Source organism: Saccopteryx bilineata, chromosome 3, assembly GCF_036850765.1.
Source record: "Saccopteryx bilineata isolate mSacBil1 chromosome 3, mSacBil1_pri_phased_curated, whole genome shotgun sequence".
NCBI lineage: Eukaryota > Metazoa > Chordata > Mammalia > Chiroptera > Emballonuridae > Saccopteryx > Saccopteryx bilineata.
In genome coordinates this window covers 8,898,794-8,923,492 of record NC_089492.1, presented here as the reverse complement: position 1 = coordinate 8,923,492, position 24,699 = coordinate 8,898,794, and the positions used below count along the sequence as shown (strand labels likewise).

At 42.0% G+C, this 24,699-nt stretch overlaps 1 protein-coding gene across 13 annotated transcripts in view; it reads right to left on the bottom strand.

The window, feature by feature from the left end:
* CYRIB (CYFIP related Rac1 interactor B) overlaps window positions 1-24,699 on the bottom strand; it is a 149,752-nt gene that overhangs the window by 48,795 nt on the left and 76,258 nt on the right. For 9 of the 13 annotated variants that reach the window (XM_066265658.1, XM_066265653.1, XM_066265662.1 and 6 more), the window contains one exon: window positions 4,844-4,882. The exons of 1 other annotated variant lie outside the window; for it this stretch is intronic. Coding sequence is in view for 1 of the 12 variants with exons in the window: in XM_066265663.1 (XP_066121760.1) it covers window positions 4,844-4,885 (42 nt within the window). In the remaining 11 variants the exon portion in view is untranslated. Of the gene's footprint in view, window positions 1-4,843; window positions 4,886-8,652; window positions 8,831-24,699 lie in introns of those variants that run through there. 3 more of the 13 variants (XM_066265660.1, XM_066265655.1, XM_066265663.1) reach the window with 3 other exon arrangements.

The window sequence follows — 24,699 nt, the reverse complement described above, 5'->3', positions numbered from 1 at the left end:
AGAACCAAAAATAACCCCAAAAGTCAGATACCCCATCGTGTTCCCTTCAAAACAAATATTAGTGCTGCTTTAGTCATCAACCAAATTTCAATAGACCTGTCCTTCCCTTAATCTGCAGTCAGCTTCAAGGTGCTAAACAAACACTCAAATTTAGTGACACCACTCTGGGCTCTTGCTGACTTAGGCTGGCACATTATCACTGCACAGTTCATACTGCTGAAGTAACTGAAAAACAACTGATGATGTTTTACAAGTCTTGACCTTTTGTGTGTGTGTGTGTTGTTTCTGTGGCGGGCAGTTAGACAGGAGCTGAGCAAGGATGACAGACCAGTACAGAAGGTCACCAGGGCAGAAAGCCCCAGGTGCCTAGCAATGGAGAAAATAAGGCCCTCACCACCAGAGTGACCTTTCCTCCTGCCACCACGGTAACTCTTCCTCCCCTAGCATATCGCTGGTCATTCGGTTCAAACCCACCCGTGACCTTGCTTCCTCTAACACGTTGCTAGTCATGGGGGCTAGATGCTTCCCTACCTCGCCATTAGTTGCCCCTGGTGCCAACCAATCAGTGGAGACCACTATCCTCATGAATATTCTATGAAGATCCTCCCCTGAAACCTCCCCTAAAATCCCCACCCTTATAAGCCCTTAAAGCAGTGATTTTCGACCTTTTTTGAGCCGCGACACTTTTTTTTTTTTAAGGGAGAAAGAGAGAGAGGGAGAGAGAGAGAGAGAGAGAGAGAGAGAGAGAAGGGGGGAGGAGCTGGAAGCATCAACTCCCATATGTGCCTTGACCAGGCAAGCCCAGGGTTTCGAACCGGCGACCTCAGCATTTCCGGGTCGACACTTTATCCACTGTGCCACCACAGGTCAGGCGCGACACATTTTTTACATTTACAAAATCCTGGGGCACACCACCTACCAAAATGACACAAAATGACACTCTAACTGTTAGAATTTATTTAAAGTTTAAATAAATTACATTTATTAAAAAAAAAGTTAAATAAAAAAGGATAACCCCCTCATATATACAGTCCCATGTAACATCCCTCATATATACAGTCCCACGTAACATCCCCTCATATACAGTCCCATGTAACATCCCCTCATATACAGTCCCATGTAACCCCTCATATATACAGTCCCGCTAATAGATACTGGAGCTTTCATCAAGGTTGTGGGTTCAAATCAATTTGGCAAAAACTCTTTCTATATAGAGACTGGACAAAATCAATTTTAGAAAATGTTGGGTACTTGTGTAACATCCTAAGTCCTCAGAGCATCTCTACTGTCAGATTGAGAAGTTTGCTTTCGAGGTAAGGATTCTGATAAATACTAGAGTTCTCCCTGAGGTTGTGGGTTCAAATCCCATGGTCAGCTGGGTGCAGGGGCCTTGGTTCTGTCTGTTTTGATGGTGTATATAGAGATTTGAGCTCTTTAAGAAGATGATCCTTCAGGAGGCCATATACAATATAGGTAACATTGTGATGCATTGTATATCACCCTCTGCGGGGGCCTCTTTTAAAAAGAAAAAGGTCAAGTATCTATATACACCATCAGGATAGACATAACCAGCTGAGGCTGAGGCTTCACCTAGTGGTGGCAACATTTACCTCCAGTCCTGACCAGGATTAGAAATCGGGACCATGGGTAGGAGTGGCAGCTTCAACTACTTGCTGCGGCAGCCTGAGCGGGACCTTCCTGGGTGTGGATGAGAGGCGGCCTACTATTGGTTCATTGCTAGTGGTCGGGATGAATCCTAGAAGGTGATTGGTCAGTGAGCATTCCCTGTGCCTCCACTCTTCCTGTCGCTGATAGCTGGAGGGATTGTGAGGGGAATGTTTATGTTCGGATGGAGGTGGTTGGTGGCGGGCCGGATAAATATCCTCCGCGGGCCGTATCCGGCACACGGGCTGTAGTTTGGGGACCCATGTTTAATTTCCCCACGGCACACCTGACCATGTCTCACTGCACACTGGTTGAAAAACACTGCCTTAAAGATTGTAGGACTCAGGAAGCTCTCCTTCTTGGGAGCACACCAAAGCTTCTGCCACATCCCCCCACACACACACGTGACCTTTACCCCTCTCTCCCCTAAGCTCCAAGGGCCCCTTCTTTGGCCTCTGTAACTTGTTTCCTAAGTTCATTTCTTCTATCTCTATGGCTTCCTAAATATTAAACTTTCTCTTATAGTTTGAGTCTTGGCTCTGAATTCTTTCTTAGCCAGAACTCAAGTAGCAAGAGGTTGCTGAACCAAGATCCTGTCTGAATCCACCAGTCTTAACATTCTGGGGCCATTTTTTTGCAGCCAACATCTCCATAACACAAGCATCAGAACACTTGCTATCTTCATTCTTCCTAATGCCAATTAATTATGACATTTCTCTTGTTAAATGTTTTGCATTTCGAACTTTTGTTTTTTTAAGTGAGAGGAGGGGAGATAGCGAGATAGAGTCCTGCATGTTCCCCCACTGAGATCTATCTGGCAACCTCAGCTTGGGCCATTGCTTGAGTACCAAACTATTTTTAGTGCCTGAGGGTGTTGTGCTCGGACCAACTGAGATCTCCTCAGCACCTGGTGCCATGCTTGAACTATTGAGCCACTGGCTGTGGGAGGAGAAGAAGGAGAGAAGTAGGAGAGGGAGAGGGGGAGAGAAGCAGATGGTTGCCTCTCCTGTGTGCCCTGACCTAGACTCAAACCTGTGATGTCCACATGCTGGGCCAACACTCTATACACTTAGCCACCAAGCCAGGGCTACATTTTGAACTCTTATTTTTTACATGTGTAGTTCATGTTCCTTAAACTAGAATGTGAGTTCTTTGGAGGCACGCACACTCCAAGGCTTAACACTTCCATACCATTTCCCACAGAATGTTGTTTCTGTGATTATTAACCAGCAAAGAGAAGTTTCTTTAAAGCTATTTCAAGAACTTCTAGCTTGCATGCACCATTAGGATATTTCTTATGGTATAGATGTATAGTGCTACTTTTTAAAGATTAGATAGAACATAAAAACTGTACTTATCAAATATGATGGAGAAAGGTAGGTCATTAACAGGGGTTCTTAACTGGGGTCCAGAGAAAGAATACAGTACCTGTTAATTTGGATGGGAAACTTTTCATTAACCTCCATGTGAAATTTAACAATTACTTTAATCAAGATTAAAGGGGCAAGAAACCACAGAAGTATTAGAAATACCTATGAGCCTCATCTGTGGTGGAACAGTGGATTAACTGTCGACCTGGAATGCTGAGGTCATGGGATCAAAACCCTGGACCTGGTCAAGGTGCATACAAGAAGCAACTACTATAAGTTGATGCTCCTTGTTCCTCCCAACCTGTCTTTCTCTCTCTCTCTCCCCTCTCTCAAATCTATAAAATTTTAAAAACCTTTAGAAATACCTATGAACTTGTCATCAATAGAAGTCAGAGATATTTCTATATTATGTTATAATTAAGGCAAACTCATCACTATTTTAAATTACAGTTAAGTATTTAGCAGAATTGTCACCAAAGCTTATTCTGTTATGTAAGAGGCATATACATTATAATATCAAAAATTTGTATTTTTAATATTTATTAACTATTCTATATCTGGTTCGCTTTTTTATCCTATGTATTCTACTTCCTAAAATAATTATTAGCATCATTATCCTGAGAAGGGTTTCACAAGCTTCACCAGATTACCATAGAGGTCACAGCACCAAAAATGGCTGAGAACTCCTGTGTTGTGGCATACAGACTAGGTGAGGTGATTCTAGTTCCAGAGGACCATCACGACATCTCTCACATCAGGTCTAATAAAAGCCAGGCAAGTTCTGAAACGTAACTTTCTCTATTTATGACTAGAAAGTACACCAAAAGAGACTGAAGTTGATCATTTTCACTTGAAGAACACAGAGGATCTATAGAAAAATTACATTTTCAAATGGCCATTAACTGTTATAATTAAAACAATTACAGTACTATAAATGTTTAAGTACTCACAACCTTTTAACAGTAACTATTTTTTGTTGTTGTTTACTTCTAAGACTTTTCTTATTTTTTTTATTTTTTTTTTTCATTTTTCCAAAGCTGGAAACGGGGAGGCAGTCAGACTCCCGCATGCACCCGACCGGGATCCACCCGGCACGCCCACCAGGGGGTGATGCTCTGCCCCTCTGGGGCATCGCTCTGTTGCATCCAGAGCCATCCCAGCACCTGAGGCAGAGGCCACAGAGCCATCCTCAGCGCCCGGGCCATCTTTGCTCCAGTGGAGCCTCGGCTGCGGGAGGGGAAGAGAGAAACAGAGAGGAAGGAGAGGGGGAGGGGTGGAGAAGCAGATGGGCGCTTCTCCTGTGTGCCCTGGCTGGGAATCGAACCCAGGACTCCTGCACGCCAGGCCGATGCTCTACCACTGAGCCAACCGGCCAGGGCCCTAAGACTTTTCTAAAAGGACAAATGCTATTAAGGACTTATGTAAAAGTGTCTCCCTTCTAGCTTCCAAGTAAATAAATACATACTTACATATTTTTAAACTGCTAGGATTACAGCTTAAACCTTTCCTGAACAATTTTGCTGTGATTCCTGAAATGTCTTAAAAGGGAAGGACAAAACAAAACGCATACCTCTTCTACTGAAAGAAAGCTGTAAAAACAACCCTCTAATTAATGGACAGCTCCCCACTATTTCCAGGTCTAAGTCAGAAACTATACAACACAGGGTATTCTTTCCTAAAGATACTTTTTTGCAGTAATAATATATACAGAACAGTGTCCTTCAATTATGTTTAGCCAATGTAGTTTTTCATTTAAATCATGACACTTCATTTGTATTTGAATCATTATTTCCCCCAGACATATTTACCTTCAGCCAGTGCTGGTGGTTCTGTTTTCGTCCCTCTATCTGTTTAAAGAAAGAAAAAAAGAAAAATATCTAAAACATTATTATACCTTTAAACAACTTTAATTTTATTAAAACAATAAAAGTTCAAGAATGCAATCCCATATTACATGTATATGCTGTGTGTGTGTATGTGTGTGTCTACGTGAATTAACAACAATGTAGAAAGGACCTCCTAAGAGTAAGGCATTATGTTACACTCTGGGAAATACCAATAGGTGGTAAATAAAACACCCTAATTGTCACCCTCAAGACACTCAAAGACTAATTATAAGGGCACTAAGAAAAGTACATAGTTCTCATTATAGCTTATGAAACAGAAGATAACAAAGGAAGAAAATTAGCAATTGTTTTTTATTCTTGTAACAGGGGCTTAATATTACAAAAGAGCCTTATTTTTATATTCTAGCACAGTTTACATTCATTCAGTTTCCATGTACCATTCAAGAAATCAGGTTTATTACAGGTGCTAAGATCCTTATATTCGACGACAACCACCTGTATTTGCCAGAGGCACATGTGGCAACCTCAAGTGAAAAACTTAAGTCTTCTCTAGGGCTGATTTTACTATTTCAAAGTCTAAGACAATTTTAGGTAAAATTAAATATTTAAATGAGTTAATTCAAATTTTGCAACTAAAAGTAACTCTAGCCACTATAACAAACCAGCTTAGTTCACAGAGTGAAAAGAAACATTTGACCGGTGTAACCAGTCAACTTTATGGGAAAATTTCTCTCCCCAGTTGTTTATCCTATAATCCCGGAGCCCTGGGTTTAACATACATACAATTCCTCTGTATAAAAGTGCTTGATCACATCTTAAGGGATGGGGCACTGCCTTCCAAGACTATGTGATCTGACAGGACACACAGTCTTCCAAAGACTGAAATGCACTGTGTCTCCGACAAACTAAAAACACAAACACAGAAACATAATATGGCTCTTGGAGCCAATCGATGGAAGTAAGACAGGCAACCTTGGGCTCCACCGAATTAAGAGATTCTGTTCTGAGGGAGGAGAAAAGGAGTTGGTTGCCAGGAGACGCAGAAAGAATTCTGAAGCAACAACTATAACCTGGTCATTTTGGACTCGTTACTTTGGACCAGCTTGCTGAGGAAGGAGTTACTATTATATGATGGGTATGTACCATATTTTTTGCTCCACAAGATGCACCTGACCATAAGACACACCTAGGGTTTAAAGGAGGAAAATAAGAAAAATAAATATTCTGAACCAAATGGCATGTTAAAATATTTAATAAAATACTGTATTTTGCCTGACCTGTGGTGGCGCAGTGGATGGGGTGGGAAACGCTGAGGTCGCTGGTTCAAAAACCCTGGGCTTGCCTGGTCAGGGCACATATGGGAGTTGATGCTTCCTGCTCCTCCCTGACCCTTCTCTCTCTCCTCTCTAAAAAAAATTAAAAAAAAAAAATACCGTATTTTTTGCTCCATAAGACACATGGGCATTTTCCCCACCACTTTTTTTTGGGGGGGAAAGTGCATCTTATGAAGTGAAAAACATGGTACGTGGGGAGGGGGGGACAGTCCCATGTAAACTGATCCTAACAATCATGGGACTTATGGCTGCTGCTAAACTATGGTGACAGGAGGGAGTATATTAAGAACTCAGGGTATTCCACTGAGGTGGTCATGCCCAGTGCTAACTACAAATGAGCAGCCGCAGCAAATATAGCTGAACAAGAATATGGCAATGGTGGGCACTGACTCCTTGGGGAAGGTCTGGGTCACTCTACCAGAAAAATGCCTCAAGCTGTTGAAGAGTTGGCTGAAGGTGAGGAAAATCTAGAATGAGCGGTAGAAAACTGAAATAAGGAAAATTATTCCAGCCCCCCTCCTAGTGTAAGTCTTATGTAGACTGTGGCCAGCCACCTCCTCAGAAGTTTTGCAGCAGACTCTGGACGCAATGACAAGGGCTTAATAGAGTACAAGAAGGTGGGCCTATGGGACCCTCCTGTGCCTGCCTCCCATTCTCTCCAGCTGAGGCAAGTCCCCGGGGGCTCATGACAGGGGCCCCAGTCTGCACAACAGGGACTGGCTTTAAGCTCACAGGCTTGCGTGAGTGAGTGAGGCCTACAGGAGCTCTCCAGCCATTCTGAGACAGAAATAAGCCTGGAAGTGTGAAGGTGATACCACCAACCCTGTGGGCAACCCCTGACCAATGAGGAATGGGATCTGGTGGATAATTATCCCCTTGTCGCACACAGAGGGTCCCACACAGAAGCACGTTGCTCCTGTCTTGTCAGAGGGCTTCTTGAGGATCAAGTGCGCGTGCTCACAGAAGTGGCCAGGCAGTCAACAGCGCACCGTTGGACTGACTGGCTCTCCTTCTCCTTCCTTCCTATTTCACATGTCCCACTTCCCCAACTTCTGTTTCCTGTTAGCAAGTCTCTAAATAAACTAACTGCCTACAAAGTCCCTGTCTCAGGTTCTGCTTTGGGGGTGAAACCAGGTCAAGACATTTGTCCTTCAGAACACCACGCTCACTTCCTTTGTACCCTCGTCTCTGCTGAGCTCCTCTTCTCTCAGACCCCTGGCTGCTGACCAGCCCCAGGCTCAGTCCAGGACCATCACCTGCTTCCTGATCTCATTTCATCTCACGACTTTACACATCATCTGCATATCTCAAATTTATTTATTCTGTTTAGATGTTTCTCTCCAACACCACACTCTACCACTGCCTGCTCAGAATCTGCACCCAGACGTTTCATAGCTACCTCAAACTTAACATGTTCAAACGGAACTTCTCATCGCCCCCCAAACCCCACCTCTGTGCAGTCTGCCCCACCTCAGCTCATGGGCTGCTACGCTTCCGGTTGCTCAGGGAGAAGCCCTGACTTCCTCTTCCGTTCACATCCCATACACCACCCAAACCCTCAGTACCTAAACCTTCACACCTCCTAGTCTCTCCGTATCAGCAGTCTCACCTATTCCTTCAGTATTCAAGAGCAGGGGTCCCCAAACTACGGCCTGCAGGCCTCATGCAGCCCCCTGAGGCCATTTATCTGGCCCCCACCGCACTTCCGGAAGGGGCATCTCTTTCCTTGGTGGTCAGTGATGCATCCACATCCTGTGCTCCTAGAGTACTGTATGTGGCGGCGGCGCTCACGTACAGTACTACTTCCGGTGACAAGGGACGCATGCATCAATGCTCTGAAAGCGCGTCATATCATTTGTTACGCTAGCAGTGACAAATATGGAACCGAACACTGACCATTAGCCAAAAGCAGGCCCATAGTTCCCATTGAAATATTGGTCAGTTTGTTGATTTAAATTTACTTGTTCTTTATTTTAAATATTGTATTTGTTCCCGTTTTATTATTTTAAAATAAGATATGTTCAGTGTGCATAGGGATTTGTTCATAGTTTTTTTTATAGTCCGGCCCTCCAACGGTCTGCGGGACAGTGAACTGGCCCTTTGTGTAAAAAGTTTGGGGACCCCTATTCAAGAGCCTCCGGGACAGGGGCTACAAAGTTAAATGCACACAGGGTCTGCGGGACTCGGTTTAGTAGCGCCACCAAGGGTAAACACACTTGTATACTTAATCTAAAGGCTACACCGCTGTTAACATGCCATGCTGCTGGATACACATGTAAAGCAATTTTTAGATGCTATCAACTAATTAAATAAGTTTTATAAGCACTCAGGAAGCCCTAAGAAACTGAGGGCTATATTTGGCTAATGAACCCTCAGTTTGCAACTTTTGTGCTAGAACTTTGTACTGTGTACAGTTTATGTATTATTAATACTAACCTTCTACTTTTCTCTACCAGTTAGGAGATGAACCGGAGCTATTTATGTTCAAAACCTAACCACTTCGGCCTGACCTGTGGTGGCGCAGTGGATAAAGCGTCGACCTGGAACACTGAGTTGCTGGTTCGAAGCCCTGGGCTTGCCTGGTCAAGGCACATATGGGAGTTGATGCTTCCTGCTCCTCCCCTCTTCTCTCTCTCTCTAAAATGAATAAAATAAAAAATAAAAAAAACCTAACCACTCTGATTTTCCTCAAAGTTCCTCTTGGATCAGTGTTACTACAAATAGAAATAATAAACACTTTTTTGCTTTTTCTGCCAAAGAGAAACTTTGCTCCCTCAGGCCGACTCTAAAACAAGTGGCTGGGCTGGCCACTTTCATCCTTTCTAAGTCAAAGGGAGAAACCAGTGCCGCTTGCATAAAACCATAGGGGAAATTCCATTCATCCTGTCTAGTTATTAATACAGCAAGAAATAGTAAGACACAATGGTTTTCGCCCTTAGAAATCAAATGTCAGGTCATAAATAGTGATTATTAGATAAGAGGTAAATTAGATAATACAGGCATCTAAAATCCAGCCTAGAGGTTCTTCAACTAAATGTTAAAATTTCTTTGGCTCCAGCAAAATATGAAATCTGTGAGTTATAACCTCAGAGCATCCTGCCAACCGCATTTACAGCTCTGCAGTATTTGAAATGATGACATACACTTCTAACTGGTTATGAACCCAGACTGTTCCATCTTTATTTGGGTAGATTTAAAAATCTAATTGAATTCAATCTGTTTTAAGTTCCCCTTGACATACACAAAGCAATCTGAAAAGCCATCCTAGAAACAGAAGAAAAGCACTTGAATTAAAGAGTCTATTGACCATGTTTCCAGATCAGACAGTATTATAAAAGTGCATTACTATATAATTCCACCAAGTACAGTAGCTGAATGTTTAAGACTTTTCAAAGGTTATTCTATATTCACTTGAAAAAAGAAACATGCAAGTCTATACATTTTTTTGAAAAATAGAATGAGAAGGCCAGATCTACTCATTAATAATTTAAATTGTGTGGAAACAACAGAAAAATCAGAACAGGTCCAACTGTGTAGAAACATAAGAAAAAAAAAAGGCCACCAAATATTTATCAAAAAGTCTACTGTGTATATGATGGCAAAACAGGTCCCTAGCAGATGCAGCGATGGAGATCACGCTACCCAGAAGCAGCCAGCTGGACTGTAGCAATTAAAGTGCTCCAGGTAGAAACCGGCAGGGAGACGAACATCTACCGAGTGCTGTGGCAGTCAACAAACGCGATTCCACTTAGGGGTAGAGCGTGGAAACCAAGGGTCAGGAAGGATTTTATGAAGCCCTGGAAGCTGAGATAGATTTTAGAAAATAAACAGGATTTGGACAAGCGGAAAAGGGATTCAAGCAGAATATTCCCCACGAGGAATGTATAAAGTAATTATCACAGGGAAATGAAGAAAGAAAAGGTTACTTAGTGTAAGTAAATGGAACTGAAATAATCCCATGGAAACTGGGATAAAACCTTCTTAGCCTACACATAGTAGATGGATTAGAATTTAATTTCTCAAAACTAAATCACAAAATATAGGAAAATACTACCTTACTTATCTTTAGAGTGATTTGAAGCACTATATAAAATTTAAAGACATGACCAATCATACAAATTTTAAATTAAAATAAAGTCCAAAATGTTTTAATAGTTCATGTAAATATATATAAAATCACATCAAGAGAGGAAAACATTATCATGATAATTTGTAAGAGAAAGAAAAAACATATACATGAAAAATTCACACTGGTTCTGGAATGAGCTAGACCTAGGGTGAGTTTCCACTTATTAAGTTCTTTGAGCATCTGTTTATTTGTAAAACAGAGGTTTCCAAGTACTTAAATTATCTAAGCATCAGTTTCATTTACTAGTAAAATAAAAATCATCTCAAAGATTACATGAAGATTAATGGAAATGCCAGTCTGTTAAACCCAGTCACTACTTTTCTCATTTAATATTAAAATTACATTGCCTGGTCTCTGATGGCACGGTTGATAAAGCATCCACCTGGAACGCTGAGGTAGCCAGTTTGAAACCCTAGGTTTGCCTGGTCAAGGCACATATGAGAAGCAATCAAACAATGAACAATTAAAGTGAAGTAACTATGAGTTGATACTTCTCACTCGCCATCCCTCTCTCCTCTCTCTGTAAAATCAATCAATAAAATCTTTAAAAATATATCTAATATTACAATTACAGTGTAATATACATACTTCTGTTTGACATTCCACCCGTGCACAACAGTGATGTCAGGGGGTGCACTCATAACGAGCTGTCCGGAGTCCAGGCACACCAAAGCTGCCAGTGTGGGTTTATGTACCAAGTGACTGCTACCCAGACATGCCAGCAGGCCCTGATCCCAGAAACGACATGTCTGCACTGAGCCCAACATGCCCACAGTAGCGGCACCCTTGTAGAGGATAATATGAGCACCCTGCACAATTATTGTGGTTGTGACCAACACAAATCTTTGTTGAAATAACAAAGCACTTTAGGATACGGAGGTCTTGACACCAAATTTCCTTCCAAAGACAGGTTCCCGTTGAAACTGCCGTCAGACCCACGCATGGGCCTCTCACATATCCTGGACGTGACTTCGCCGTTTAAAAAGCATGCGTGTCTGTATGCGCGCGCGCACACACACACACAGTAGTGCCTTCTTTCACATTTTTTTATTGAACTACTAATGATGTTAAGTATTTTCTCTCCACAGCTATAAAACTAGTCCACTCTTATTTTTCTGTTAAGGCCTTACTCACTTGTAAGATCCTGGATCAGACACTCAATATGTAAAGATGCACGATCAAGCTAGACATGGTCTTCTTAAAATATCCTCTATTTACTTAGCTGCCATTTCATGAGTGCTGGAGACACTATCCTAAGCACTTTGCATGATTAATTTAATTGAAGCCTCATAATCTCATGAAATAAAACTATTAGCCACTTTCCCACATGAGCAAACAGAGGCTTTAAAGGGACACAGCTTTCCAAGAGTCACGAGGAGAGGGATTATTTTTCAGAAAAAAAAAAAAAACTCTATTCAAGCAATAATATTTACCACATTCCTTTCTGTAAATGCAACTTTCTGTAAAATAAATACTATTTCCCCACTAAATTCTACCATGAAATTAAAAATGATTCCTTAAAAAAGAAACCACACAGCGTAACTGGAACACCTGAGGCAAGGGCGAGGTCAAGACGATCACCAGGCTCTGGGAACATTATTGTCACCATAGAACTCATATCCACAAACCCTTTTTCTAAAATACCCAGCTGCCCGTTTAAACTGAGGTGCGAAATGAAGATACTGAAAGCACAGCATGCTTTGTAGTTTCAGAATTTTCTCTCCTCTTTCCCGTCACTGTCGGTGACCAATGGTGTCGCTGCTTTCACCGCCTGCCAGGGATCCTCCACTGAACACCTCTTCCTCAGGTCATGCTCTAACTGCAGTGTGTGGTTGTGTGAGCTCCTTGTCTCTCAGTGACAAAGCCACGTGACATTTTACAAAAACAGATACCAAACAAGGGAATTTTCCAACAAAGATAAAAGTGCATGAAAGAAAACACAAGTGACAGCACCGAAGCCCAATTCTAACAACATGAACGGAGTGATAGAAGAAAGGGCTGTGAGCACGGGGACAGCCGTCCTACATATGCAGTCCAGGAAGCTCTGAAGGGAACATACAGAAGGAAAGTGGTCATGATGAAAAAGATGAAGACGCCCCAGAGGAAGTAACACAAGCAAAGAAAAAAAATTTACAATCAAAGAACTCTTGGATGTATTTCATGACATTGAGAATGCAATGGATAAAATGTTCCACTGGATCCAAACTTAGAAAGAAGTAGGACCATTTGGCCAAGGCAGAACAATGAAGCTCACCAAGTATTGTATGCTAGACAATAAAAAAGAAGAAAGGCGACTGCTCAATTTTACTTACAGTAAATAGTAACAGATCTCACCTATGTAAAAAAACATATAAAGGTCAACAGATCTAACTTACTTAATAAAAAGAAAATGATTTTTTTTTTTTGTACTTTTCTGAAGCTGGAAACGGGAAGGCAGTCAGACAGACTCCCGCATGCGCCCAACCAGGATCCACCCGGCACGCCCACCATGGGGGGATGCTCTGCCCATCGGGGGCGTCGCTATGTCGCCACCAGAGCCACTCTAGTGCCTGGGGCAGAGGCCAAGGAGCCATCCCCAGCGCCCAGGCCATCTTTTGCTCCAATGGAGCCTTGGCTGCGGGAGGGGAAGAGAGAGATAGAGAGGAAGGAGAGGGGGAGGGGTGGAGAAGCAAATGGGCGCCTCTCCTGTGTGCCCTGGCCGGGAATCAAACCCGGGACTTCTGCACTCCAGGCCGACGCTCTACCACTGAGCCAACCGGCCAGGGCCAAAATGATTTCTTTTTGAAGCAAAGAATACAATGTCTATCTCCTCATGTTCTTCTACAACTGTGGCACTTTGCAGAGTTCCTTTGAAAATACACTTGACAGTAAGAGAATCACAAAAGTCCATGATTGGAAAATCCAAAGTCCCAAAGCTGAATTCACATCTTAATTTGCAACAGCCATTTTGTCTATTGCTGGACATATATAACATAAACAAGTGTTTAAGTAGCAAAATCCTAACCCCATGGTCACTGGCTTGGGCCAAAAGACAATTGGCACAAAGCTCAAGGTCACTGGCCTGAGCAAGGGGTCACTAGCTCAGCTCGAGCCCCCCAGTCAAGGCACATATGAGAAAGTAATCAATGAACAACTAACGTGCTACAATGAAGAATTGATGCTTCTCATCTCTCTCCCTTCTTACCTGTCTGGTGCTCTCTCTCTCTCTCACTTAAAAAAAGAAAGAAAATTAAAGGGGTGACATTGATCAATAAGAATACATAGGTTTCAGGTAAACATTTCTATAGTGTTTGAACCGTTGATTAGCGTACCCACCAGCCAAAGTCAGATCATCTTCCGTCACCATGTACCTGTCCCTTTTTACTCCCGTTTTGCCCTCCCCTTCCTCCACACCCCTCTCCCCCTGGTAAACACTTCATTTTTATCTATGTCCATAAGACAATTAAAAAAATTTAAAAAAAAACCAGCAAAACTTTCTTTATACATCATCATATAGAGGTGTCCCCAAACTACAGGCTGCATGCGGCCCCCTGAGGCCATTTATCCGGCCCCCACCACACTTCCGGAAGGGGCACCTCTCTCATTGGTGGTCAGTGAGAGGAGCACTGTATGTGGTGGCCCTCCAACGGTCTGAGGGACAGTGAACTGGCTCCCTGTGTAAAAAGTTTGGGGACCCCGGATATAGAACCACTAATACAAATGTACATATCCCTCTCTTAAAATTTCTTAAATTTTAGCATATCATTAAATATTGGAGAAATAATTTGCAAAGTATGGCTGATTTAAAGGTAATCTATATAAGTAAATTAGAAAAAGCTAAGAACTGTATGATTTCACAACTAGGTGGGTTATAAAACTGAGACTCACTGACATAGGTAAGAGTGCAGTGGTTCCCGGGGGGAGGGGAGTCTCGGGAAGGGAGGTCTGGGGGAGTGTGGGCAGAGGGGGTAAAGAGGGACAGATGTAAGGTAACAGAAAACGATCTAACTTTGGGTGATGGGTACACAATAAAATCAACAATTCAAATGCTATAGAACTATGTGCTCTTATTGATCAGTCACCCTGTTAAAGTTAATTTTCTAAATAAAATTTTAAAAAATAAAAATAAAATGGTAACCTGCACTGCTTACAAATACAGTAATACCTCGGTTTGTGTTGCCTTCAGTTATTATCAATTTTTTCCGCAAAAAATTTGCCTCAAATTTTGTCGGTGTGCCCACGTAACCTCGCTGCTAATTTTGCGAAAACAAAGGGCGACCCAGGCGTTCTCCTGCTCAGTGTGGCATTGTTTCTCGTGTGTGAGCATCACCCCAAGCATCTAGGCAAACAATTCCATTGCTTTCCAGTGTTTTTGTGCTTTTTTTTATTGATTGCGAGTGCTAATACTACACTTACATGTAAGTGACTACTGTGTATACAGTATTCGGTGTAGTGTGTTTTTGGTACATATTTCGAAGTGTGTAGAACAAATTAATTGGATTTACATTAATTCATATGGAAATAATTGCCTCGGTTTTCGTCAGTTTCCAATTTCGCCAATTGTTTTCGGACAGATTATGGATGAAAATCGAGGCATCACTGCCAGTGAACTGTTTGGTTCAGGCTCCGATGGCGTGATGTCAACCAGGCCAGCATGACAGACTGGTACTCATTTGGCTTGGGAGTTCCAGAGCGAAGCTCTGTGCCTGGGTTGTCATACACGTCCCCCTAATTTCAGAGAGCTCTATGACCAAAACAAGTATTTAGCCATCTTTCTGGATGCTAACATCAACTCACAGAAAGAGCACATTTTATAATATTTAACTTTGAGCAAGAATCTTAAGTCTCTCAAAGCTTCAATTTCTTCATCTGTAGACAGGAAGATAATACCTACATATAAGACAGACTAGAACGAGGGGCACCTATTACATACCTGTCTTGCTCCCCCAGGTCTTCCTTGTCACATCAGGCAACAGTTCCCCCTCTCCGTGTCTGTTACTACCATCCTTGTGACTCCAAGAGCCCAAACAGTATAAGCAGCACCAGGGTTATTACAGGGTTTACTAATTCAACAAATATTATTAAAATCTTTATTGTTTCTCTAATAGTACTTGTGATACAAAGAAATAAGAATTTTTATCCTGAAGTTAATGACTTTCTACAGAAATAATACTTGCATATATAAAAAGTAACAAGTCCATAACAATTCTGTCCATCCTAGGGTTACCGTTACAGGCTACGATTATAATAGAAAATTAGAGACAGGACAATGTAAGAAAAGTGTCTAATCCAAATGTGGGTTAAGTCTCTTCTCCTGGACCCCACAACACATCATCTCACTCAGTGAAATGTCTGGCTCTTTCCTAGGACTGAATGTGGTTATCACAGCTGTTCACTGTGACTATATATTTTGCACTAAGAACAATGCCTGACACATTACGGCCCCCAGTATATACATATATACGGAATGAGTAGATGCCTAAGTAAGCGAACATGATAAAAGATTTAAGGGGACTGGAGTAAATGTGATTTGTTTAGAGTTAAGACTGGTTATTCTGCTAAAAGGATTACTTAGGAAAATGAGCAATAAGAAAAGATCGATATACAGATAAGAAATAACTGGTAAAAATTAGAAAACTGGGCAATTTCTCATATTAAAAATAAAAGTGATAGACTTTGAATAAACTACTCTAACAGGGTCATTCTACAGAGAATGGTTTTTCCAGGCTTACAAAATTACTCAATTGCAACAAGCATAGATAACCACATTGGAGAGATACTGTGTATCTGATATGTGCAAGGGCTAGCCAGCTTGGTAAAAACCAAATAATACAACTTTAAACGACTATTAAAATGCTTTGTCCCATAATCTTAAATGTTCTGAACTGCTTCCTAAGGACAATTCAATAAAGGTTAGAAAAAGACCTCCAGTAGGCCCAATGTTTTGTTTTGTTTGTTTGTTTGTTTTTTTCAAAGTCCCAATGTTATATGCAAGGCAGAGTACAGACTGCTGGGTAAGACAAGACCTCCAGAAACTCATAGTCCGAGATGATGACATGTAAACAAATGACTACAATACAAGGTAACTAAGCAAAACACAACACTAGAGTTCTACGAAGAAAGTGTGGCGAGAAAGAGTAACTAAAGTACATCTAGAGCAGTGGTCCCCAACCTTTTTTGGGCCACAGACCAGTTTAATGTCAGAAAATATTTTCACAGACCGGCCTTTAGGGTGGGATGGATAAATGTATCACGTGACCGAGACAAGCGTCAAGAGTGAGTCTTAGATGGATGTAACAGAGGGAATCTGGTCATTTTTTAAAAATAAAACATCATTCAGACTTAAATATAAATAAAACGGAAATAATGTAAGTTATTTATTCTTTCTCTGCGGACCGGTACCAAATGGCCCATGGACCGGTACTGGTCCACGGCCTGGGGGTTGGGGACCACTGATCTAGAGGACAGTGTCAGGGACAGCACCAGGAGGGATGACCTAGGAGTTTGCCTTGTAATGGTTTAAAAAATGCCATCACCACTAACAACTCCCAAAGATATTTTTCATATGGTTGAAATTAAGTAAAACAAATCTGTAGGATTTTTATGAACATATCCATTATCCTGGAAAAGGAGGATATTCTCTCCTCTTAAAATAGGCATTTTAGATGCTAGCCATCTGATTGTTAATAAGGGTTAAGTAATGCATTAACACAAAAATGTTCAAGAAAAAAAAGGCTTTGTTACCTGAGACTGAGGCAACATCAAGAATCCCTTCAGTCACACCAAATACAAAATCATGCTAATTTTTCAATAAGCACTGTCCCATTTGCTAAGTATGTTTGAACCTTAAGATTAAGGTTTATCTGCTTGCTCTTCTTTTATTTCTTATTGGAGAATTTAGATAACTTCAGATTTTGACTATTCAAGTCTGAACTTACAAACCAATGAGGGGAAAAGCACTTTCAAAAAAGGACATGGACTACTATAAAAAGACTCTTGTAATGATCAACAAGTATATATTTATATGTTAAAGCTTTATGTTTAAAACACACAGTCCAACATGCTACACATCCTGGGATGAACTGGGTTTCTCCTGTGTCTACCTGTCCTCTTAATAAAAGCGACCTTATATGGCTCATAGGCTTTTCTCCTAAGAACGAAATCGCCACTGGTAGCCACATGATATCTAATGGGTTCAACAGATAAAATATCAATACACGCCTGACCAGGCAGTGGATAGAGCATCAGACTGGGACACAGAGGACCCAGGTTCAAAACCCTGGCATCGCTGGCTTGAGTGCGGGGTCACTCGGTCTGCTGTAGCCCCCCTGTCAAGGCACAGATGAGAAAGCAATCAATGAACAACTAAAGTGCAGCAACAAAGAACTGATGCTTCTCATCTCTCTCCCTTCCTGTCTGTCTATCTCTTATTTGTCCCTCTCTCTGTCTTTCTCTGCCTGTCACACACACACACAAAAAAAACCCAAAAATCAATACACACAGCTACAAAAGGTTAGTTTCTCACAAGAAAAAAGCTGGTTATTCTTTAGTAGAACTTTGTTTTTCCTAACTTTTAGAAGTTTTGCAGAGATAACCAAGTGAAACATTCAGTACTTCCACATTTTGGAGTACGCATGTATGTACACAGCCTCCTGTTGCCGTTATGTAACAAGAAATTATTTCCTGAAATCTGTCAACATGCATACATACTATGTGCTCAAAACCGTGTTATGTGTTTTATTCTCAAAGCATTAATATAGACACAATAATAGAAAAAAAATCAACAAATTAGAATTTCTTTAAGCTATGAGAGAATGGTTCAAATCTTGAGAATGGTCCAAAGACCACTTGTTATGCAACATAACCTGGGCTGTACTTTCTTGATGCTCACCCTGCTTTGGTTAACTGCTCGTTTTTGAACCTGGATTCCTAGTCTTTCCCCTAACACTAAGCTACCTATCATCACCACAATCAATTACTTTTGCATCCAACTTAGTTACCCTGTCAGTTTTGCAACTTATAACCAAGACCCTTGAACAAATTATTAAGACTATTCTGGGCCCTGGCTGGTGGCTCAGTGGATAGAGCATCAGCCCGGCGTACGGACGTCCTGGGAATCCTGGTCAGGGCACACAGGAGAAGCAACCATCTGCTTCTTAGCCCCCTTGTTCTCCCCATTCTCTCCCTCTTCTCCTCCCACAGCCAGTGAGTGGATCAACCAGTTCGAGTGTGGCTCCTGGGCGCTGAGGATAGCTAGTTTGATTCTTGCTTGTGCTTCAGCCTTGGGCACTAAAAAGAGCTTGGTACTCTAACATTGACCCTGATGGGGTTGCCTGATGGATCCCAGTCAAGGCACAAGAAGTAGTCAGTCTATCTCCCCCCTGGCATAAAAGAATATTCTGTCTTTTACTCAAGTAAAAGGCTTCATACTCACTTTAAAATATCCCCCTAATTTTTGTGAGTAGTATATAATTTCCACTGTAATTTCCTTCCTAATTTAAACCTACTTCTACAAATAAGCAAAACTTAACTATGTTACAAATGTAACTTCTGAGGTGCAGAGTATAAACAATCAAAGACACTATCACATTAAAGATGATAGAAATCAGCTTTTAATACATCAAGAGATGCCTTAAAAATAAATTTTAGTTTCAAACTATAAAGTCTGAACATTCAAAAAGTATGAGAACATCTACAAAGATGACATGACAAAACAGCAACATCTTTTTAAAATGTCTAAGTGAAATAAGGAACTCAAAGCTCTTACAGGGTGTCCTCTCTGCAGAGATGCCTCTTCTGTCTGACACGCTGCACATGGCTCCAAGAGCAGGAACGGAAGAGCCCCTCCGGGGCCTGCCTGCTCTTCAGAGCCCTAATTCATAGGCTTCCTCACTAAGCACCAACACGCAGGTAAGACTACTTTTCATTCTTTCTGAAAACCCTTCACATTTCAAATCAAAAGTGGAATTTTTTGCTCTATTACAACTGACATTTCTTCTTTTTCTGTGAGAGGGACAGTTAGAGACAGACAGGGAGATGAGAAGCATCAGTTCTTTGTTGCGTCTCCTTAGTTGTTCATTGATTGCTTTCTCATATGTGCCTTGGGTGGGGGGGCTACAGCAGACCAAGTGACCCCTTGCTCAAGCCAGAGACCCTGGGCCCAAACCAGTGATCTTGGAGTCATGTCTATAATCCCACTCTCAAGCTGGTAAGCCCACGCTCAAACCACATGAGCCCATGCTCAAGCCAGCGACCTCGAGATTCTGAACCTGGGTCCTGTGTGTCCTAGTCCAGCGCTCTATCCACTGCACCACTAAAACTAACATTTCTTACATCCTTGCTAGTATCCTGCAGTCATCCTGAGTCTGCTAATCCAAATGGTATTTTTAGGGAATCCATTTAGAGAAAACAAACGCCATATTAAGAAACATATTTAAAACCATGGGAAATACTTGCTATAGGTAGGGAAGAAGGTCATTAATATTTGTATATCATAATGCATGTATATTATGCATTTTACTACAGAACATATTTTTTCATAAACACTATAAAACAGATGACTATTTATACAAAGTAAATGAGAAACATCAACCTCAGAATTGGTTTACTTACTTCATGCCAGTACAAATAAAGGACTGATCTGACTCAAGCACATGTCTGCCTGGTCCCAAAGTTGATGACATGTTATTAGACGACAAAATGCTTCAATGGACACATTCTTCTTATAAAAATTCGTTTTCATTGGTATCTTATTTATTAAGAAAACAGCTGTAACCATTACCCTGAAAGAGCACCATTTGTGGGATGAAACCATAAAGCAACTTTCTGTCTGCCACTGTCCTTTAAACTTACTCCATGGCTACAGTTAATGTCCCTGAACTTTTATTTAAGCAGGCCTATGACTTCGGTCATTTTCAAATCATACAAATGATGTGAGTTTAGAACTTGAGAGCTCTAGTTGAATGTACCTGCCGACAGCTCCGCCCCGCCCGCCCGCCCCCCCCCCCCCCCCCCCCCCCCAGCGGGCCTGTGGCCGGCTAGCCCGAGGTGGAGGCACCAGGAGGCTGCTTCACCCTCCCTCCACCTTACTGTCACTAGAGGGCAGAGGCGCCCTCTCGCTCCAAGTGCTCGGAGCCGCTCGGTCTGGGAATGTTTTCAGAGACCCCTCGGGAGCTCTCCCCACAACAATTCCCTTGAGGAAAGATGCCTGTCCTCAGAGCCTGCAGTCATTCACTCCTCAGGGCGCCCTGCCCTGCCCCAGGCCGCCCTCATCCTGTGGGCTCTCCCTCACTGGAGGCTCTCATCTGTTCTGTGGGGAACCTGTACCACTTGCTGCAAAGACCCTGGGGAGGATGGCCAGTCCATCCCGTGTTCCCCGCACCCCCAGGCACAGGAGCCTCGCTTGGCTTTGCTGCAGGACAGCCTTTCTTCCCCAAGGTGCCCGTGAGACGAGCATGGACATCCACCAGGGGCCCTAGCCTCCTGAGTCCTTACCATAAAGCCCTTGCACTTGAGGGGGAAATCGGGAAACTCCTAGCACACCAACAACTTGGCTCAAAAACTCTTTTCCAATTCCCAGCAGCTCATTTCAAAAACTCTTCTAATTTCCAATTTACTGACTCTTTTTACACCAACAGATGGGGTACATGTTAGAAGTCACAAAATCCATTTTCTGGCTCTTCCTATTCTAAGGCCTGCATTGTCAACTTACTATAGAAATATGCATCACTGACTTAGGGCCAAACTCAGAATGAAAGAGTTCCATTTCAAGATCTTATTACATAATATATGTATTTAACATTTTTCTAAATTTTCTATCAAAAGCAGGAAGAAAGTGCCATAATCCCACCCCACAGAGTTGCCACCATAAACATTTTACTGTTCTGCTTTTCATTCTGAAAAGTTTATTTGTCATCTGAAAATTTCTTATTTCAAGTTTTAACTTAAAAATCTTGTACAAAAACTTCATTTAAATAATTTCATTCGGCAATCTAGCTCCCCGCACAATTTAAGCATGCCTTTTTCAAACACAAGATTTCCACTAAACCAGTGTGAGGACGGCTTTCCGAAAGGTGACTCACTGTACCCTCCCGAACTCCCCACTGTGGAGTGGCTCCCGCGGCCGGAGATCAAGCTACAACCCTTTTTAAATTAAGCATACTCTGTAAGGCCTCCTAGACCTGTTGCATCTCCTACACCATGTAATCATCACATAAAAATCATACTACAAGAAAAACACAAATGAATGTGACAGGAGTTTCTGGGGCCTGTCCTACTCTCCCCTGAGAAGTGCTTCCGAGTTGGGTCACTGCTCCATGATGGCTCCTGCTACTACCCCAGGGACGGCTCCGAGCTCCAGCAGTGGTAGTCACAAAGCTGAATTCACAAAGTGCAGAAGAACAAAGGTCCTTACCACTTTGTTAACATGGGAAAATCAAGCTCCTGCCGGGGACCCAGTCCCACGTGGCCGCAAATGAACCTCTCTCCCCACACACATCTCCTCTCTGGCTCCACACTGCCACAACTGCCAGAAAGTTCGTCTAACACTCAAGAGCAGATTTAGGGAGACTTTCAATGTTTAAAAATGGATTTAGGAATTAATTTTGTTAAACTTCCACACATAATTTGCCATCTATACACAAAACACACATTTAAAAATCTATTTTGTAGTCTTTCAGCAAAAAAAGTGAGAAATAAATTCCACTTAACATGCTACCAATAAAAAGGCACTCAGTTCTCACCCAAAGAACTCTGTTCAAAGTTTATGTCAGTAAAAACTCACAGGATTACAGAAGTGCCTGAAGAAAGGAAAGAATCAGTTTCCTCTTAAAGCTGACAATACACATATTCACTCAGAAAGTACACAAGAACAATGAGCGTGGGCAAATACTGGTGTGTCTTTATGTGTAACTGTGGAGAGTATGTGTGCGCGCGTACAACACGCATATGTGCAGAGATGGCAGAGAATAATGACTAGTTAGATGGTCGTTTTTGCTTTCTTCTTTTATTTTTCTCTATTGTTTCAATTTTTTAAATAAATATAAGCACATATTTTTACAAGAAAAGAATGCTATTTGAATTAAAATATAGTATGTAATCAAGACATATGGTATTGGCCGATGCTTAGACGTGTAGACCAATGAAACAGAAATGGCAGTCCCGAAATATACGTGTATATCTACAGTCAACTGATTCTCCACAAAGCTACTAAGGCAATTCAATGGGGGAAAGCAGAGTCTTTTCAACACATGGTGATGAGACAATGAACTGGATATCCCTGTACAAAAAGATGAACTTAGAAATTTACCTCATGCTCTATACAAAAGTTATTTAAAAATTGATCATAGATGCCCTGGCCAGTTAGCTCAGTGGTAGAATGCTGTCCTGGCATGTGTGGATGTCCCAGGTTTGATTCTTGGTCAGGGCACACAGGAGAAGTGCCCATCTGCTTCTCCACCCCTCCCCCTCTCCCTTCTCTATCTCTCTCCTCCTCCTCCTCCCCCAGTCACAGCTCTATTGATTCAAGTGCATCAGCCCCCAGCACTGAGAATGGCCCCATGGAGCCTCTACCTTAGGTGCTAAAAATAGCTCAGTTGCAAGCATAGGCCCAGGATGGGCAGAGCATCGGCCCCAGACGGGTTGCCAGGTGGATCCTGGCCGGGGCCCATGCAGGAGTCTGTCTCTTTATCCCCCCTCTTCTCACTTAAATAATAAAAATAAATAAATAAAAAATAGATGTAAATGTAAGAGTTAAAACCACCAGACTTTTAGGAGAAAACACAGGAGTAAATCTCATGAGCTTGGGTTTGGCAAAGATTTCTTAAACACAGCACCAAAAGCATGATCCTTGAAAAAAAGATAAACTAGACCCCATCAATATTCAAAATCCTTGCACCTCAAAAGACACCATTAAGAAAATAAAAAGACAGACCATGGACTGGGAAAAAAAATTGCAAATCATGTCTCTGACAAAGGACTTGGATTCAGACTAGATAAAAGAATTCTAACAACTCAGGAAGATTAATTTAAAATGGGCAAAAGATTTGATAGATGTGCCACAAAAAAAAATATATGAGAATGGCTTGAAAAGATGTTCAAAACCATTAACACCATTAGCCATTAGGGGAATGCAAATTTAAACCACAATGATATAGCACTCCACATTCACCAAAATGGCTATAACCCAAAAGCAAATGACAAGTGTTGGATTTAAAGAAACTGAAATCCTCACACTATACTCTGCTGATGGGATGTAAAATAGTATAGACTGGACAACAGTTTCTTTAAAAATTAAACATAAATTTACCATATGACCCAAAAATTCCATTCCAGGGCAGCTAACCAAAAGACATGAAAACATAGGGTTGCACAAAAATTTGCACACAAATGTTTGTAGCAGCATTATTTGTAACAGTCAAAAAAGTAGAAACAATCCAAGTGTACCTCAACTGGTGAAGAAACAAAATGTGGTACTTCCATATAATGAAATACTACTCAGCAATAAAGTGGAACAAGTTAGTGATACGCTTAACAAGGATAAGACTCAAAAACATTAAATGTGCCCTGGCCGTTTGGCTCAGTGGTAGAGCGCATCAGCTGGCGTGTGGATGTTCCGGGTTCAATTCCTAGTCGGGGCACACAGGAGAAGCGCCCATCTGCTTCTCCACTCATCCTCCTCTCACTTCTTTCTCTCTCTCTGTCCCCCTCTTCCCTTCCTGCAGCCATGGCTCGACTGGAGTGAGGTGGCCCCGGGCGCTGAGGATGGCTCCATGGGCAAGAGCTCGGTTACTGAGCAGCAAAGCATTGCCCCCTAGCAGCCTTGCCAGGTGAATTCTGGTCCAGACACATGTGGGAATCTGTCTCTCTGCCTCCCCTCCTCTCACTGAATTAAAAAAAAAGAAAAAGAAACATTAAATGAAGGAAGCTAGATACAGAAACAACAACAAAGACCCTATATATCATGATTTCATTTATAAAAAATGTCCAGAAGAGCCTGACCAGGCGGTGGCACAGTGAATAGAGCGTCGGACTGGGATGCAGAGGACCCTGGTTCAAGACCCCCAAGGTTACCAGCTTGAGTGCAGGCTCATCTGGTTTGAGCAAAATCTCACCAGCTTGGACCCAAGGGCGCTGGCTCCAGCAAGGGGTTACTCAGTCTGCTGAAGGCCTGTGGTCAAGGCACATATGAGAAAGCAATCAATGAGTAACTAAGGTGTTGCAACGAAAAACTGATGATTGATGCTTCTCATTTTTCTCTGTTACTATCTGTCTGTCCCTGTCTATCCCTCTCTCTGACTCTCTCTCTGTCCCTGTAAAAAAAAAAATGTCCAGAAGAAAAATCTATAGAGATAGAAAGCAGGTAAGTGGTGTGGCAG